The sequence below is a fragment of the Chiloscyllium punctatum genome, chromosome 27 (genome assembly GCF_047496795.1).
Source record: "Chiloscyllium punctatum isolate Juve2018m chromosome 27, sChiPun1.3, whole genome shotgun sequence".
NCBI lineage: Eukaryota > Metazoa > Chordata > Chondrichthyes > Orectolobiformes > Hemiscylliidae > Chiloscyllium > Chiloscyllium punctatum.
Window position 1 is genome coordinate 27,381,983 of NC_092765.1, and position 15,628 is coordinate 27,397,610.

The 15,628-nt window shown below is 40.2% G+C and overlaps 1 protein-coding gene across 5 annotated transcripts in view; it reads right to left on the reverse strand.

Annotated features, from left to right (window-relative positions):
- The window catches only part of LOC140453579 (dyslexia-associated protein KIAA0319-like protein), a 107,829-nt gene that overhangs the window by 10,354 nt on the left and 81,847 nt on the right, over positions 1 to 15,628 (reverse strand). For 4 of the 5 annotated variants that reach the window (XM_072548384.1, XM_072548382.1, XM_072548381.1 and 1 more), the window contains exons 15-19: positions 13,452 to 13,590; positions 10,619 to 10,778; positions 10,073 to 10,215; positions 6,561 to 6,683; positions 2,501 to 2,591 (exon numbers count right to left, since the gene is read on the reverse strand). In XM_072548384.1, the coding sequence (XP_072404485.1) occupies positions 2,501 to 2,591; positions 6,561 to 6,683; positions 10,073 to 10,215; positions 10,619 to 10,778; positions 13,452 to 13,590 (656 nt within the window). The remainder of the gene's footprint in view (positions 1 to 2,500; positions 2,592 to 6,560; positions 6,684 to 10,072; positions 10,216 to 10,618; positions 10,779 to 13,451; positions 13,591 to 15,628) is intronic. The other variant, XM_072548385.1, reaches the window with a different exon arrangement.

The following is a 15,628-nucleotide window of genomic DNA, read 5'->3' on the forward strand; positions in this document are numbered from 1 at the left end:
AGTAACAATGTTGCTGCTATTAAACAGAAAGAGGAGATAAAAAATTGGGAGATCAAAAATAGTAGTTTGCAAACTAGGGGTCATGGCACTGATATTGGAAAGGAATGGAGGAGAGTGGGAAGAGGAAAGGCTGTCCAAGGTGGACAGTCAGCATGTCAACCTTTTATAACCATCAAAAGTGCATCAAAACTCTGGAGTTCTTTTCTCTTTCCAGGAAACAGATAAAACTTTCAGATGAATTATTTAAATGTACATACTAATGTATGGATTGACACAGCACACAGTGGATCGCCACATGGTTTTTCAATGGTTGGCGATTTCTAAAACTGAAAGTCGGATTAGTCAAAGATGCCTCTGAAGTACAGTAATCAATTAAAAGGTCCTAGTCCAGCATTCAATTGTAGAAATTGAAAACCCTATCCTTGAAATTAAACCACAAAATAATTTTCAAACAAAATTCTTTCAACTGAAAAGACAGATGAAGATAATCCAAGAAGATTAAATGCTGCGTGATTGTTCTGACAGCGATCCCTTTTCATCACTGATGATCACAATTAACTGTGGATTTTAAAAGGCATCTGGATGGTTATATGAATAGGAAGGGTTTAGAGGGATATGGGCCAAGTGCTGGCAGGTGCTACTAGATTAATTTAGGATGTCTGGTCGGCATGGATGAGTTGAATCAAAGGGTCTGTTTCCATGCTGTACATCTCTATGACTCACTAATTAGGGTGGAGAAAAATTAATCATTAACATCAGGCAAACAAACTTAATTGGTGACTTTTAAATATTGTAATAAATTTGTATCATACATTCAGACAACTCCACCCGAAGTGATCCAGTGGATTACTAGTGTCAGCCTTGATACTCCCATTTTCATTGTAGGTTCTCTCATACACTGTGTCTCAAGTAAAAGGGAAAAGTATATATTCAGATCTGAGCCAATTTACTTATTAACATCCAGTCCCATTCCCCAGGATCTGGTATATTTAACCTCATGAACACTAAATTAATTTCACTCCATGTACATCCAGACTGGTAGCCTAGATTAAATTCAACTAATTATGATTGTTACAGATGAATTGGAGCTATCGAACAACTCTTGAACAGCTGGAGTCTCAGTACAAACAGAAGAAACTGTGCAATACTCAATTTAAATGATAAGAGGAGGAGGATGCCGTCCAGGTACTAAGTTTAGAATGAATCCTAATCTTTGCATAATTTATAAGATTTTATTTCGAAATACACATGACAAGCATACACCTCCAAACTTATTAGTTTCAGTCATTCCTAGAGAGAAGCGTAAACGAATCTTTGGGTGGCACGGTGGCACAGTGGTTAGCACTGCTGCCTCACAGCGCCAGAGACCTGGGTTCAATTCCCGCCTCAGGCGACTGACTATGTGGAGTTTGCACATTCTCCCCGTGTCTGCGTGGGTTTCCTCCGGGTGCTCCGGTTTCCTCCCACAGTCCAAAAATGTGCAGGTCAGGTGAATTGGCCATGCTAAATTGCCCGTAGTGTTAGGTAAGGGGTAGATGTTGGGGTATGGGTGGGTTGCGCTTCGGCGGGTCGGTGTGGACTTGTTGGGCCGAAGGGCCTGTTTCCACACTGTAAATAATCTAATCTAAATGCCCACCAACTAAGCATTATGAAATATTTAGTAATGTAGAATCAACACACAGCACTCTGCCTACAACTTGACAAGCACCAAAATGTTCCCTGATCCATGAAATAGGTCAATGACCACGATTGGATCTAAAAGCTTTGGGAAAATACCGAACTGTTGTTTTTGACTTGGTATAAACTTAATTTTACCTGTAACTAAATTCAGCAATTCTCACCTAGTAAACTAGGTGAGCAGAAATTTGAATGGCCCACTTGTACCTCCGACAGAGACATGCCACCTTGGCACAAAAAGCTCATACAAACAAAAATGAGAGATTAACTAGGTCCAGATAATAAAACAATTCTTTTTTTTGGTGGAACATCAGGAAGTGGTTCATCTTCCCCGAGTGTAATATTACATTTTCATAGAATAGATAAAGTATAGAAGCTTTACAATGCAAAAGCAGGCCACTCAGCCCATCGAGTCCACTCCAACCCTCAAAAGCATCCCAATCAGACGCAATCCCCTATCCTATTCTGTAACACTACATTTCCCATGGCTAATCCACCTAACCTGCACATCTTTAGACTGCAGGAGGAAACCAGAGCACCCAGAGGAAACCCACACAGACATGGGGAGAATGAGCAAACTTCACACAGTCACCCAACGTTGAAACTGAACCTAGGTCCCTAGCGTTGTGAGGCAGCAGTGCTAACCACACAGCCATTATTCCACCCGTGCCTTCACAGATGAGCTTGGATGGATAACCGTTATGCTGTGTTAAAGAGGAAAGGTTATTTGTTTTGAAATTGCGGGATGGGGTGGGGGTAGAAACAGAGGAAATGCTGAAAATACTAGGAACAGGTTGAGTTGCACAAGGTGCCTAATCTTTACCTTTTACAGAAGCACAGGACCATCCAAACTAAAATTCCAATGGCAACCAATATGACAAATGCAGCTATGACAACGTAGAGCACGCTCCACTCTAAAAGTAAAAACAAAAGCAACAAATGTAAATTCTTAATACATTAAAATGGAAAATGATTTGGTTATTGCTGCCACACACAAACACAAGCTGACTCCATGGACTTCAATTGAAAAATGTCTTTTTTTTCCTCCCCACAATAGCCTGTTAATATACAGAGCATTCTATTAATCAAAACTAGTAATTTAGCTACAAGATATTATTAAACTACTATTGAATACATGATTTACAAGTAAGTTCACATATTAGACTAGTTTTGGAACCAAGTTAACTTTAGGGATTCTTATGTGTTCTATAAAATGGTGTCATTGGAAATTATTCATGCCACTAACACATAACATCCATCTTAGGCTAAGTCAAACAGAGACACGCCCAGGAATTCCTGGAAGCCTGGCACTCAACCCAGAACACCATTAACCAAAACATGTAGAGTTAGACCCTATATACCAACCACTCAGAAACTGAACCAACAACATAACCGGAAATGACACCATCTACCTTAGCAGAACCAGACACATAAATAGTAAGCGGGAGAGAATACCAATGCTTTACCGGAGCTGCACTAACATGGTGACAAAATGTCTGTGAGCAAACTTACCAGCTCAGTGAGCAAGTCAACAACCTCATAAATTGTGTGTTTTGTATCACTATTGGTTTGTTCAGCATTTGTACACTTTGATCGAAATCCATTACCTTCCCTTTGCCAAAAGGCAGTTTTACTCTACACAAAATTTCTAAATGACGTGCATTGCTCCGTTGTGAAGAAGAACACTCCTAATCTGTCCATCCACACAGCCAATGACTGCATGTTTCTTTAACTGGCCAGCTACATTGACCTTTTCTCCCCCCCTCTTCTATTTTCAAAGCTATCTTCAACAGTTGCCTCTTTTTGATCTCCATGTGATCGTTTACATCCTGCGCAATTTACCAAGTATACCTCCTTTAATAGAACATAGAACAGTACAGCACAGAACAGATCCTTCAGCCCACGATGTTGTGCCGACCACTGATCCTCATCTATGCACCGTCAAACTTCTGTGACCATATGCATGTCCAGCAGCCTCTTAAATATTCCCAATGACCTTGCTTCCACAACTGCTGCTGGCAATGCATTCCATACTCTCACAACTCTGTGTAAAGAGCCCACCTCTGACATCCCCTCTCTACTTTCCTCCAACCGGCTTAAAACTATGACCCCTCGTGTTAGCCATTTCTGCCCTGGGAAATAGTCTCTGGCTATCGACTGTATCTATGCCTCACATTATCTTGTATACCTCAATTAGGTCCCCTCTCTTCCTCCTTTTCTCCAATGAAAAGAGTCTGAGCTCAGTCAACCTCTCTTCATAAGATAAGACCTCCAGTCCAGGCAGCATCCTGGCAAACCTCCTTTGAATGCTCTCCAAAGCATCCACATCTTTCCTGTAATAGGGCGACCAGAACTGGACGCAGTATTCCAAGTGCGGTCTAACCAAAGTTTTATAGAGCTGCAACAAGATCTCACGACTCTAAAACTCAATTCCCCTGTTAATGAAAGCCAAAACACCATATGCTTTTTTAACAACCCTGTCCACTTGGGTGGCCATTTTAAGGGATCTATGTACCTGCACACCAAGATCCCTCTGTTCCTCCACACTGCCAAGAATCCTATCCTTAATCATGCACTCAGCTTTCAAATTCAACCTTCCAAAATGCGTCACCTCGCATTTATCCAGGTTGAACTCCATCTGCCACCTCTCAGCCCATCTCTGCATCCTGTCAATGTCCCACTGCAGCCTACAAACAGCCCTCTATACTGTCAATGACACCTCCAACCTTTGTGTCGTCTGTAAACTTGCTGACCCATCCTTCAATCTCCTCATCCAAGTCATTAAAAAAAATTACAAAACAGTAGAGGCCCAAGGACAGAGCCCTGTGGAACACCAATCACCACAGACTTCCAGGCAGAATATTTTCCTTCTACTACCACTCGCTGTCTTCTGTTGGCCAGCCAATTCTGTACCCAGACAGCTAAGTTCCCCTGTATCCCATTCCTCCTGACCGTCTGAATGAGCCTACCATGGGAAACCTTATCAAATGCCTTGCTGAAGTCTATATACACCACATCCACAGCTCGACCCTCATCAACGTTTCTAGTCACATCCTCAAAGAACTCGATAAGGTTTGTGAGGCATGACCTGCCCCTCACAAAGCCGTGTTGACTGCATTTAATCAAGCCATGCTCTTCCAGATGGTCATAAATCCTATCCCTCAGAATCCTTTCTAACACCTTGCAGACAACAGACGTGAGACTTAATGGTCTGTAATTGCCGGGGATTTCCTGATTTCCTTTCTTGAAGAGAGGAATTACATTTGCCTCTCTCCAGTTCTCAGGTACAACTCCAGTGGAGAGCAAGGATGCAAAGATCTTCGCAAGTGGTGAAGCAATTGCATTTCTCATTTCCCAAAGCAGCCGAGAACAAATCTGGTCTGGGCCTGGCAACTTGCCAATCTTAATGTTTGACAAATTTTCAGCACATCAGCTTCCTCTATCTCTATCCATTCCAGCTTGCACACCTGCTCTTCAAAGGTTTCATTCACTACAAAGTTCATTTCTTCCATAAAGACAGATGCAAAAAACTAATTTCGGGCTTCCCTTACCTCCTCAGACTCCACACACAAGTTCCCTATGCTATCCCTGATTGACCCTACTCTTTCTTTGACCATTCTCTAATTCCTCACATAAGTGTAAAATGCCTTTGTGTTCTCCCAAATCTGTTCTGCCATGCCTTTCTCGTGCCCCCTCCTGGCTCTCCTCAGACCATTTTTGAGCTCCTTCCTTGCCTGCCTGTCATCCTCTAGAGGTGAACTTGACCCTAGCTTCCTCCACCTTATGTAAGCTACCTTCTTCCTTTTGACGAGAAACTCCACTGCTCTCGTCATCCAAGGTTCCTTTATCTTACCCCTTCTTGCCTGTCTCAGAGGGACATATTTATTCATCACTTGCAACAACTGTTCCTTAAACAGTCTCCACATGTCTATAGTGCCTTTACCATGGATCAATTGCTCCCAGTCCATGCTTCCTAACTCATGTCTAATCACATCATAGTTTCCTCTTCCCCAATTAAATATCCTCCCATTTTGCCTAATCCTCTCCTTCTCCATAGCTATGTAGAATGTGAGGCAGTTGTGGTCACTATCACCAAAAGCATGAGTGCACTGGTTCTCCATCCCCATTGTGTAAGATGTTAAATGCACTCGGCAAGAGAGAAATTGTCAGTCAAACAGAAAAGAAAGCAGTGAAGCGATAAAAGCTTTGAAACTTAAATAAAGGATAGATTAATAATTTAAATATACCAACAATTCAGGATTACATTGAGGTACTAATGACAAAACTAAATCAGAATCATTCATGCTCAAACTAGATGTATTTTACTGTCAGATCGGTTGAGACAAACCAAGAAAATTGGTTTTACATTCTTAGATCCGATGACCAATGTAACATTTTCAGACAAAAAAAACAAGAGTCCGAATCTAAGTACATAATTTCACAAATCTTAAAAAAAAAGCAGTGATTGTGGCTAGCTTTCTGCTATTCCAAATATTTTGAAAATCTATACAACAATACTTTGTATTATTGGACATCTTACTAGTAATTTAAATCATATATATTTTCAAAATTTTTTTGTCTAGAAAACAGAGATCTTCTATGGGTAAGCTTATGCAAAAGTAAGGAAAGATCTTGTGGTGCAGTGGTGGTGTGCTCTCTTAGCGAGGAGACCTGGGTTCAAGACTTAGCAGCTCTAGAGGTGTGTAATAACATTCTGAACAGCTTGACGAGAAAATATCTAAGCATGAGTATCAAATTATACAATTTCTGAAAATAGTTTTTTTATGTTTAGGAATGGTAAACAAACATTATATACAAGTTGGTCTGTTCAGATGTATTTCACATTGATACACAACTGTGTTTAATAATAATTGCGAACTTACCGCAGTTGCTTTCTCCATCTCCCAATTGAACTCGAATGAAGTTCTCCATCCAGAATGGATCACAGAGACAACGTTTATTGAAAGAATCACACCGACCATGGTCTGAACAACTCAACTGACAGACTTTTATCAGGAGACAGAAGGGAGGTGAAGGTAGGGGAGTACAGCAGATTAGTAACGTTAGCTGTAAACACATGCTTTTTAACTCTAATATCTGGTTAAGCTATTTTGTTTTCAGTTGCAAACAAATACCAGACAGCAGGAACAAAATTCCTCTGTAAGCACAAATTCTTATTAATGTTTCTTACTACTTTCCATTCTTCAGGTCAGAATACAATGCCTTTATTTTGCCAAGCTACTTGTGTTATGATAAGATTTTTTTATCTTAAATTAAAGTAATCACAGAGGACACAGTTCAAGACTTAAGTGAGAATATTGTTTCAAGGGGTACAAGCTCCTGGTTTAAATGTATTTGCACATCTTATGATGGCAGAGCAAAAAGCCTAATCAAGTATCCACTCAGCTTCCTCACAAGACAAATTGTTAAGTGAGTCAACACATGACAAAGAATTTACAAAATGGAGTGAACAGCTTTCTTGCCCATTGAAGGCAACTCTTAGGGGTACACGAATAAAGTCAGAAGAGGATGAACTCCACTTCTTCAACCAAACTGAGAGAACATTTGGTATAATGGGCAGCAAAACTTGCACCTACAAGAAATTGATGGCTAGTTTTGACAGGATTTCAGTGGCCTCTGAAGATATTACATTGAGAACAAAAAACGCAGCTTTCGTTTAAGTACTATACACTGAAATCGCTGTTTGCACATACTAAATGATATAAGCTGTGGGTACAGGAAAATGTGACAACATCACCGTGAGCACTATCAGCAGAAATTAACATCAAGAATGAGGTGACCTGAACAATTCATGCTTGAATTGTTTAAAGTGCAGAATCTTTCCAAAAGGCAAGCTTTATATATCGCAGCTAACATCATCTTCGCAAACTTTAACAGAAGTTGATGGGTAGTTTTAATCTGACTGTGCCTGAATTTCAGCAGTTTAAGTTCATGAAGGCAGGCAGGGATCTTTCTAGTTGGCATTGAACAGCTGCCCAATTTAAAGAAAAAACACGAATGCTCTTCAGGTATGACAGGGCTAGACCCTTCAAACTAGCTTAGCTACCTCATAACTGGCTGACCAAATAAATGGATTATAGACTTTATTCTGCAATATTCATTTGCAACACAAGCACAAGACTGTGCACATGTTAAAGCCAACTCACCCAGCATCGAGAAAAAGTTTCTGGTTACAGATATCATACCATCATTAGTGTTGGTGTGCATGCAAGCTTGTGAAATATTTTAAGAAAGTAACAGAATATACCAAACCAGTACATTCTAACTTTCCTTTTAAGAATAGAATGCGGTACAAGTCAAATACTCGTAGCTTTATAGACTTTCATTGAAAGAAAAACGTGGAGAAGCCTTACACTTACTCCAGAGTGGGACCTGTCCAATACAGGTGTAAGACTGTCCTAGAGTATATGCAAGTATTAGTATTAACAGAATTAGACATCTGCCCTCCTTCCTTTAGTATATCCACAACAGTTCTACCCAATATTTGGTTGTAACACGTGGCTGCTGGGGTTAAAATAGGCAGTTGACAAAGCAAATAATTAGGCATATGATTTGATCTGCTGCGTTAAAACCTCACTCTAGGATGTAATTCCTACGTCCAGTGAGTTTGAGTCATTTACATCCAAACAAAGTCCAGAAGTTCTATAGAGCAAGTAGTGAAGCAAATACAAATTCTACTGTGCTTCACAAAGATATTGATGGATAATTCAATTACATTTTTCAAGGAGAGAAACAGTTTTAATTTTGTTTTCTCCTTATATCAACATTTTAATGAGGAAAAGATTTTGACTTGAGGAGCACGTAATAAAGATGGTTTTACTTCACTGCCAATAATAATGCCTCCCTTCCAACCTGGTTTACTGCATCAGGTGCTCCCTTTGTAGTCTTCTCTACATCGGGGAGATCGAGGGTAGACTTAGGGAACATTTCGCTGAGCATCACAGACAGGTCTGCAGGGACTGACCAGATCCCCCCCTAGTCACCGCCCATTTTAACTCCCTGTCCCACTCCCTTTCAGACATGACCATCCTTGGCCTCCTTCATTGCCGAAATGAATCACACCGCAAATTGGAGGAACAATACCTCATCTTCTGCCTGGGCAGCCTACAGCCCGGAGAACTCAACAGGGAGTTCTCCAATTTCAATTAACCTCCCTTCTCATCCCCTGGCTCCCTTCCCTGCCCCTCTCCCTCCCTTCCATCAACCAGATTAATTCCTCCGATTGACCAACCAGGTCTTACCCTGTATTTGTCTTCACCAATCCCCACCTTGCCCCCGCCACTCCCTTTATCTGCAACTCCCTCTACACTCACCCCCAGTCCTGAAGAAGAATTTTACCAAAACTTTGACTTCTCCACCTCCTGATGCTGCCTGGCTTGCTGTAGTCAACCAGCCTCCTGCCTGTCTATTCATAATAATGTAACAGCCATACAGATACTAGTGAAGGGAGCTTAGTGTTTTTGCAAAAGATCAAGGACAAGATTTGAGGCATTCAGTGGAAACAATCATTTGACACTTGGTTGTCTCCTCCAGTCAGGATTTTAAAAATAGAATAAGGAAGCATTTTAATCAGAGGTGACAGTGTTGAACTATTTTCATTCTCGGATCCCAGTTTTTTACTCTAGCTAGTGCTGGATGATTCCTTACAACTCCACATTAAAGTTCTCCATACAGAACGGATAATGGCTACCAATCTGCTCTCTATTCTTTGACATTCTCTATAAAATAACTATAACAAGCATCAAAAAGCCAGAAGTTCATAATTCACAGCTAGATTAAAAAGCAACACACAATTCAAGAATAGTTAGTTTGAAAAGCATATTGTGCACCCCCATATGGTATTAATACCATATTCATTTCTAGTTTCTAAGACCTTGGGATCAGGAGTTTATTTTCCATCTAAAGTAAGCCAGGAGAGAAAATAAGAGATGTACCAGCGTTTTGACCAGATTTTCAGTAATTTCCCAAAGAAAGAGAGCCAGGTGGAGCAGTGAAAAAGTGTAGGGAGGCGATTCTAGAGACTTGAGTGAGTGAAGAGGAGACTGCCAGAAATCAGGACGCTCATGTAGGAGCAGGCTCAATGGGCTAAATGGCCTGCTTCTATCGTAGAGGGAATCTGTGATTCTAGCCAGAATTATAACCTTGGAAGACCGTAAAGCTGAAGGACAGCAAAGAGATAGGGAGAACAAAACCATGGAGTGATTTGAAAATAAGCATGAGATGTCAAAAATCAAGACATTGGCTACAAGTCAAGCAAGGTAGATCTGTGAACACTGGGGAAATATTTTGAAAAAATACTAGACTCTATACAATCAAACCAAATCTTGCTGGGACAAATGTATACTAAATATTTTAATAAATAACGCTCACTCACTGACTGTATTAACTTGGAGAGCCCGGAAAACTAAGAAGTCTGATTTCTGTTTCCGAAATTTATTCTTCAGTATCCGAGCAACATCCTGTCCCTTCAATATCTGATGTGCTTGTGTATTCCTCACGCAAAAGATAATCTGTGTACTGTGAAAGTAAATGAGGGAAAGTACAACTGAAAACGCTTTAATTAACAGTTACAGACTAGCCACAGTTTACAGCATTTTCTCACATTACCTTTAGGGTAAAGAAATCATTCAATGCAAAACAGAGTTTCTTGCGAGCCAGCAAATATTTGAATAAAGATACTTCAAAAGTCTAATATACAATAGTTTTGTACAGGTTTTCGACTTTTATACATTCTAACTGATGCCAATATATGAAGATTATGTTAAAGTACTAATAAGTGGAGGATTAACGGCAACATTGCATAGTTTTCTTTGAGAGCACAAATCCCTGATGTTGCTACTTAATGCAAAGTTGGTAATTATTTTCTCAGCAGCCACCTCCAGTAATGTTCATGCTTACATCTGCACTAAAAGCTCCTCACCTCTGTTCAGTGTAAGGTTGAATTTTTTGCACAGTAATGTCCGAATCAAGGACTCCAAGCAGGACAGCTATTTGCCGAAGTAACATGCCCTTTTGTCTCTCGGTTAACCGACTGACACTGACATCCAGGATAATTTCTACTAGATCATTCTTTCGAGGATCTGAAAAGAAAATAGAGTTAAAACTGTTACTTCAACTGTCATATCTTTTAAAGTCCTTGACTTTTATGAACACTAACTTAACCTCCATCTTACATACAATCTTCCATGTGCAAAAGAGTAAACTTGAACAAATATATTTTGTACGAGGTCACCATCATCCTTCAGAAATTGTACAGCCAATCGTTATGAAATATGTGACGTTAGAAATCATTACTTTCATGAGCATACAATACATGACAATGAAACTGGTTTAAACAGGTTATGAGCGAATAGAGACATCCATAGTTTAAAGAAAAAAAAAACTGCCTTGAATTAATAGAGATATACAGCACGAAAACAGACCCTTCGGTCCAACTTGTCCATGCCGACCGGATATCCCAATCTAATCTAGTCCAACTTGCCAGCACATGGCTCATATCCCTCCAAATCCTTCCTGTTCATATACCCATCCAGATGCCTTTTAAATGTCGCAGTTGTACCAGCTTCCACCACTTCCTCTGACAGCTCATTCCACACACACACCACCCTCTGCATGAAAACGTTGCCCTCCAGTCTCTTTTACAACTTTCCCCTCTCACCCTAAGCCTATGCCCTCTAGTTCTGGACTCTCCCAGCCCAGGGAAGAGACTTTGTCTATTTACCCTATCCATGCCTCATGATTTTATAAACCTCCAGAAGGTCACCCCGCAACTTCCGATGCACCAAGGAAAACAGCCCTAAGCCTATTCAACCTTTCCCTATAGCTCAAATCCTCCAACCCTGGCAACATCCTTGCAGTCTTTTCTGAACCCTTTCAAGTTTCACAACATCCTTCCAATAGGAAGGAGACAAGAACTGCACGCAATATTCTTAAAGTGGCCTAACCAACATCCTGTATAGCTGCAACTTGACCTCCCAACTCCTTTACTCAATGCTCTGACCAATAAAGGAAAGCATACCAAACACCTTCTGCATAATCCTATCTACCTGTGACGCTACTTTCAAGGAGCTATGAACCTGCACTCCAAGGTCTCTGTTCAGCAACACTCCCTAGGACCTTACCATTAAGTGTATAAGTCCTGCTAAGATTGGCTTTTCTAAAATGCAGCACCTCACATTTTTCTAAACTAAACTCCATCTGCCACTCCTCAACCCATTGGCCCAACTGATCAAGATCCTGTTGTAATCTAAGGTAAACTTATTCGCTGTCCACTACACTTTCAATTTTGGGATCATCGGCAACCTTACTAACTATACCTCTTAAGGTCACATCCAAATCATTTATATAAATGCTGAAAAGGAGTGTGAACCCAGCACCGATCCTTGTGGCACTCCATTGGTCACAGGCCTCCAGTCTGAAAAACAACCCTCCACCACCATCCTCTGTCTTCTTTGAGCGATTTCTGTATTCCATGAGCTCTCTCATATTCTTCAAGCAAAGGACAACTGTGAACCTCTCAAGTAAAGTGTAAACAATATTGCATAGTTCAAATCATTGGATTAAAATGGAAAGTTAAAATCCAAAATTTGGAAATTAAATTATTAACAATCTTTCTAGATTGACGTTCATTCTTATAGACCCAATGTTATTGGAAAAGAATGCACCAAAAAGTAAAACACATATAACACAATTACTATGTACAGTGGAAAACAGATATCAGTGCACACAAGTGAAAGAAATGGCCTCGATAGCAAATGGGCACACGAACTTAAGGTAAAATTTAGCTGAAATACAAATGACTTTGGTGCCTGACATTGTCCTGGATATGGTGGCAATGCAAAAACATTCCAATCAACTGCCAGATTAAGTGCTTCAGTATATTCTCTTGGTTTCCAGGCTCAGATTTTCTTTACAATTCAAGTGAAATTCATGGATAAAGATTGCACTTATGTAAATGAGACATCTCCAGGAATGAAAGCTCAAGAACCCTCCAGCAAAATAATGCTGAAGCATGTCCAATTTTCTGGCTTGTCAATTTCATGTTTGGTGTAAAATGGGTCCACTTTGATTCTCATGCATTCTTTTGCTTTATATCATTAGAAACTAGGATTTGTTGATTTGACTCTGACCTCTGGATCAGTTAGTTTGGGATTGAACAATACAGTGAAATTTGAAAGCATCACTGAAAGTGAACAGTGGTATTCAGACATTCCAGATCGTTAGAGGTGCCATGTTTTGAATGGGCTAAGTCAGCATTCCAACAAAGCAGATAACAGGATAACTGGATATTAAAGCTCCCAGGATGATTCTTGATAATGATCAGGGAAGAGTCCTCCTATACTGAGGACATTTTCCCCCAACAGCCAAGCCCAGAAACACCAGAACAACTGATCATTCAATCGCCCTGATTGCAGGAGGTTACTAACTTATAATAATTTTCAGATGTGCTATAATTGCAAACCTTAGTTATTATTTCAAAGCACACTTCAGAAACTATTTAGGAAACAAGTGTTGTTAGTTTATGTCTTTGCAGAAATATGTTGACTCGGTGACAATGTAAAAAAGGGTTTAAAAAACAATTACGTTAGACCTCAGAATAAATGAATTATGAAGGGACATCCCACTTCTCTGAGCAAAAACATGGCTGGTACTCTATTTAGGAAGTTAAGCATTTTAAAATTTAAAAAATAAAATCTTATGCCAGACTTTTTGACGAAATGCAGTAGCCCATTGGAAGATCAATTTCTACTCACCAGATCTCACTTCTAATGTTGCCCTGTCGATATGATTTTCTCCCTTTGCATCAGTTACTTTGAGACAAAATGTATATAATCCTTCAACCAAATTGGACAGGAAAAGCACAGGCTGGTGATCAGAGTTATTTAGCACATCCTATTACAGATAGGTAGAAAATGCAAAAGATAGAGAAATGAATGTTTAAGGGCAATTTTTTGTTAAAGAATTCTATGCGTACAATCCACTTTCCAATATGCCGATGCATAGCAGACAACATACTTTAGTTAAATAGCAATCAAGGCAAAAATCTTTAATTGTTTATTGTAATGAAAAATTCAACATTTTGCAACATATTTCTGGTCATGGTAGAGAAAAATTGCTAGATTTTCCAATTATAGGAGAAAAGAAATAATGGATAAACTGTTCGAACATTTTCTCATTTTCCAATATTGCTCTCATAATTATCACAAAATTTATTCCTGCATCACCAGACTTTTAAACTAATTATTATGGACTGACACTAATGTTTGGCCGCCATGTGAATATTTACAACTGGTAATGATCATAAGCGTGCCTTTGGTGAAAGCAATGGTGAATAGCAATATGTAAGATATCACATCCTGATGATAATGAAAACCAAAAACTAATAAAAATGTGATTTCATGTATGAATACAATGCTGTAATTAGGAACCTTGCATTACAATTATATTTCTATGTGAACTTTTAAGATTTACCTATATTGAAGAAACCCTGGCCTTAACATTAATCTTACACACCAATCCCCATGACTCAAACACCCCATCCAAGTCAAGCATTCAGAAGGCCGTCAGGATATGGATTTCAAATTAAAAGCTGCTTGCCAAATCTTCGAAAGCTTGGGAAACATTACGGTAAAACAGAGATGAGAACAGATCTTTGCTTTTTAAAAGATAGCCTTGAGGGCAATAAGGTGGTGTGCCCCCTTCCCTGTACTCCTCCACCCTACCCTTTTCTGATGGCTCTCTCACTCACCACCACCACCACATCCCTACCCAGCACTGTGCCTGATTGAGTTGCCTGCCAGGCTTTTAGTAACGCTGCCTTTGCAAGCTCTGTTCGAGAGACTTCCCTCTCTGCCCCATCACTCCACTCCAAAGACAAATTGCTTCCAATTGCCAGAGACTGTCTCAGGCTTCAGCTTCGTGGTGCTGGCTTTCCTGCTCATGAAAACATAGTTGATCAAATTGACCGGTGTAAAGCAGGAAGCAGAAATGTTAATCAGGTCCTGTTATTGATACTGTCAGCACTTGCCTTGGGCCAGACCACACTGCATCTCTCTCTTCATGCCACCATTTCCATGCTCACTCACTCATTGACATGTGTCACATAGAACATTGAACAGTACAGCACAGGGCAGGCCTTTCAGCCCTCGATGTTGTGCCGACCTTTTATCCTATTCTAAGATCAGACTAACCTAAATACCCTTCATTTTACTATCATCCATGTGCCTATCCAAGAGTCGCTTAAATGTCCCTAAAGTATCTGATTCTACATAGAGGGTGGTGGGTGTGTGGAATGCACTGCCAGCAGTGGGAGTAAAGAACCGACCTCTGACATCTCCCCTAAACTTCTCCCTAATCACCTTAAAATTATGCCCCCTTGTGATAGCCATTTCTGCCCGTGTGAAAGGTCTCCGACGATTCACTCTATCTATGCCTCATCATCTTGTAAACCTCTATCAAGTCACCTCTCATCCTTCTTTACTCCAGTGCGAAAAGCCCTAGCTCCCTCAACCTTTCTTCATAAGACACACCCTCCAGTCCAGGCAGCATCCTAGTAAATCTCCTCTGTACCCTCTCTAAAGCTTCCACATCCTTCCTATAAGGAGGTGACCAGAACTGAATACAGCATTCCAAGTGTGGTCTAACCAGGGTGTCGACAGAGCTGCAGCGTAACCTAATGGCTCTTAAACTCAATCCCCCTGCTAATGAAAGCCAACATACCATACGCCTTCTTAACAACCCTATCCAAACCCTATCAACTTGGGTGGCAACTTTGAGGGATCTATGGACATGGACCCCAACATCCCACTGTTCCTCCATACTACATCTAGTCAAACAATAAACAATTGGGTATTTGTGTATCTTGGCAAGCCAATAAACAATGTCTCAGAGAGCTGGTATAGTATTTTTCTAGTTCATTAAAAAAATATGA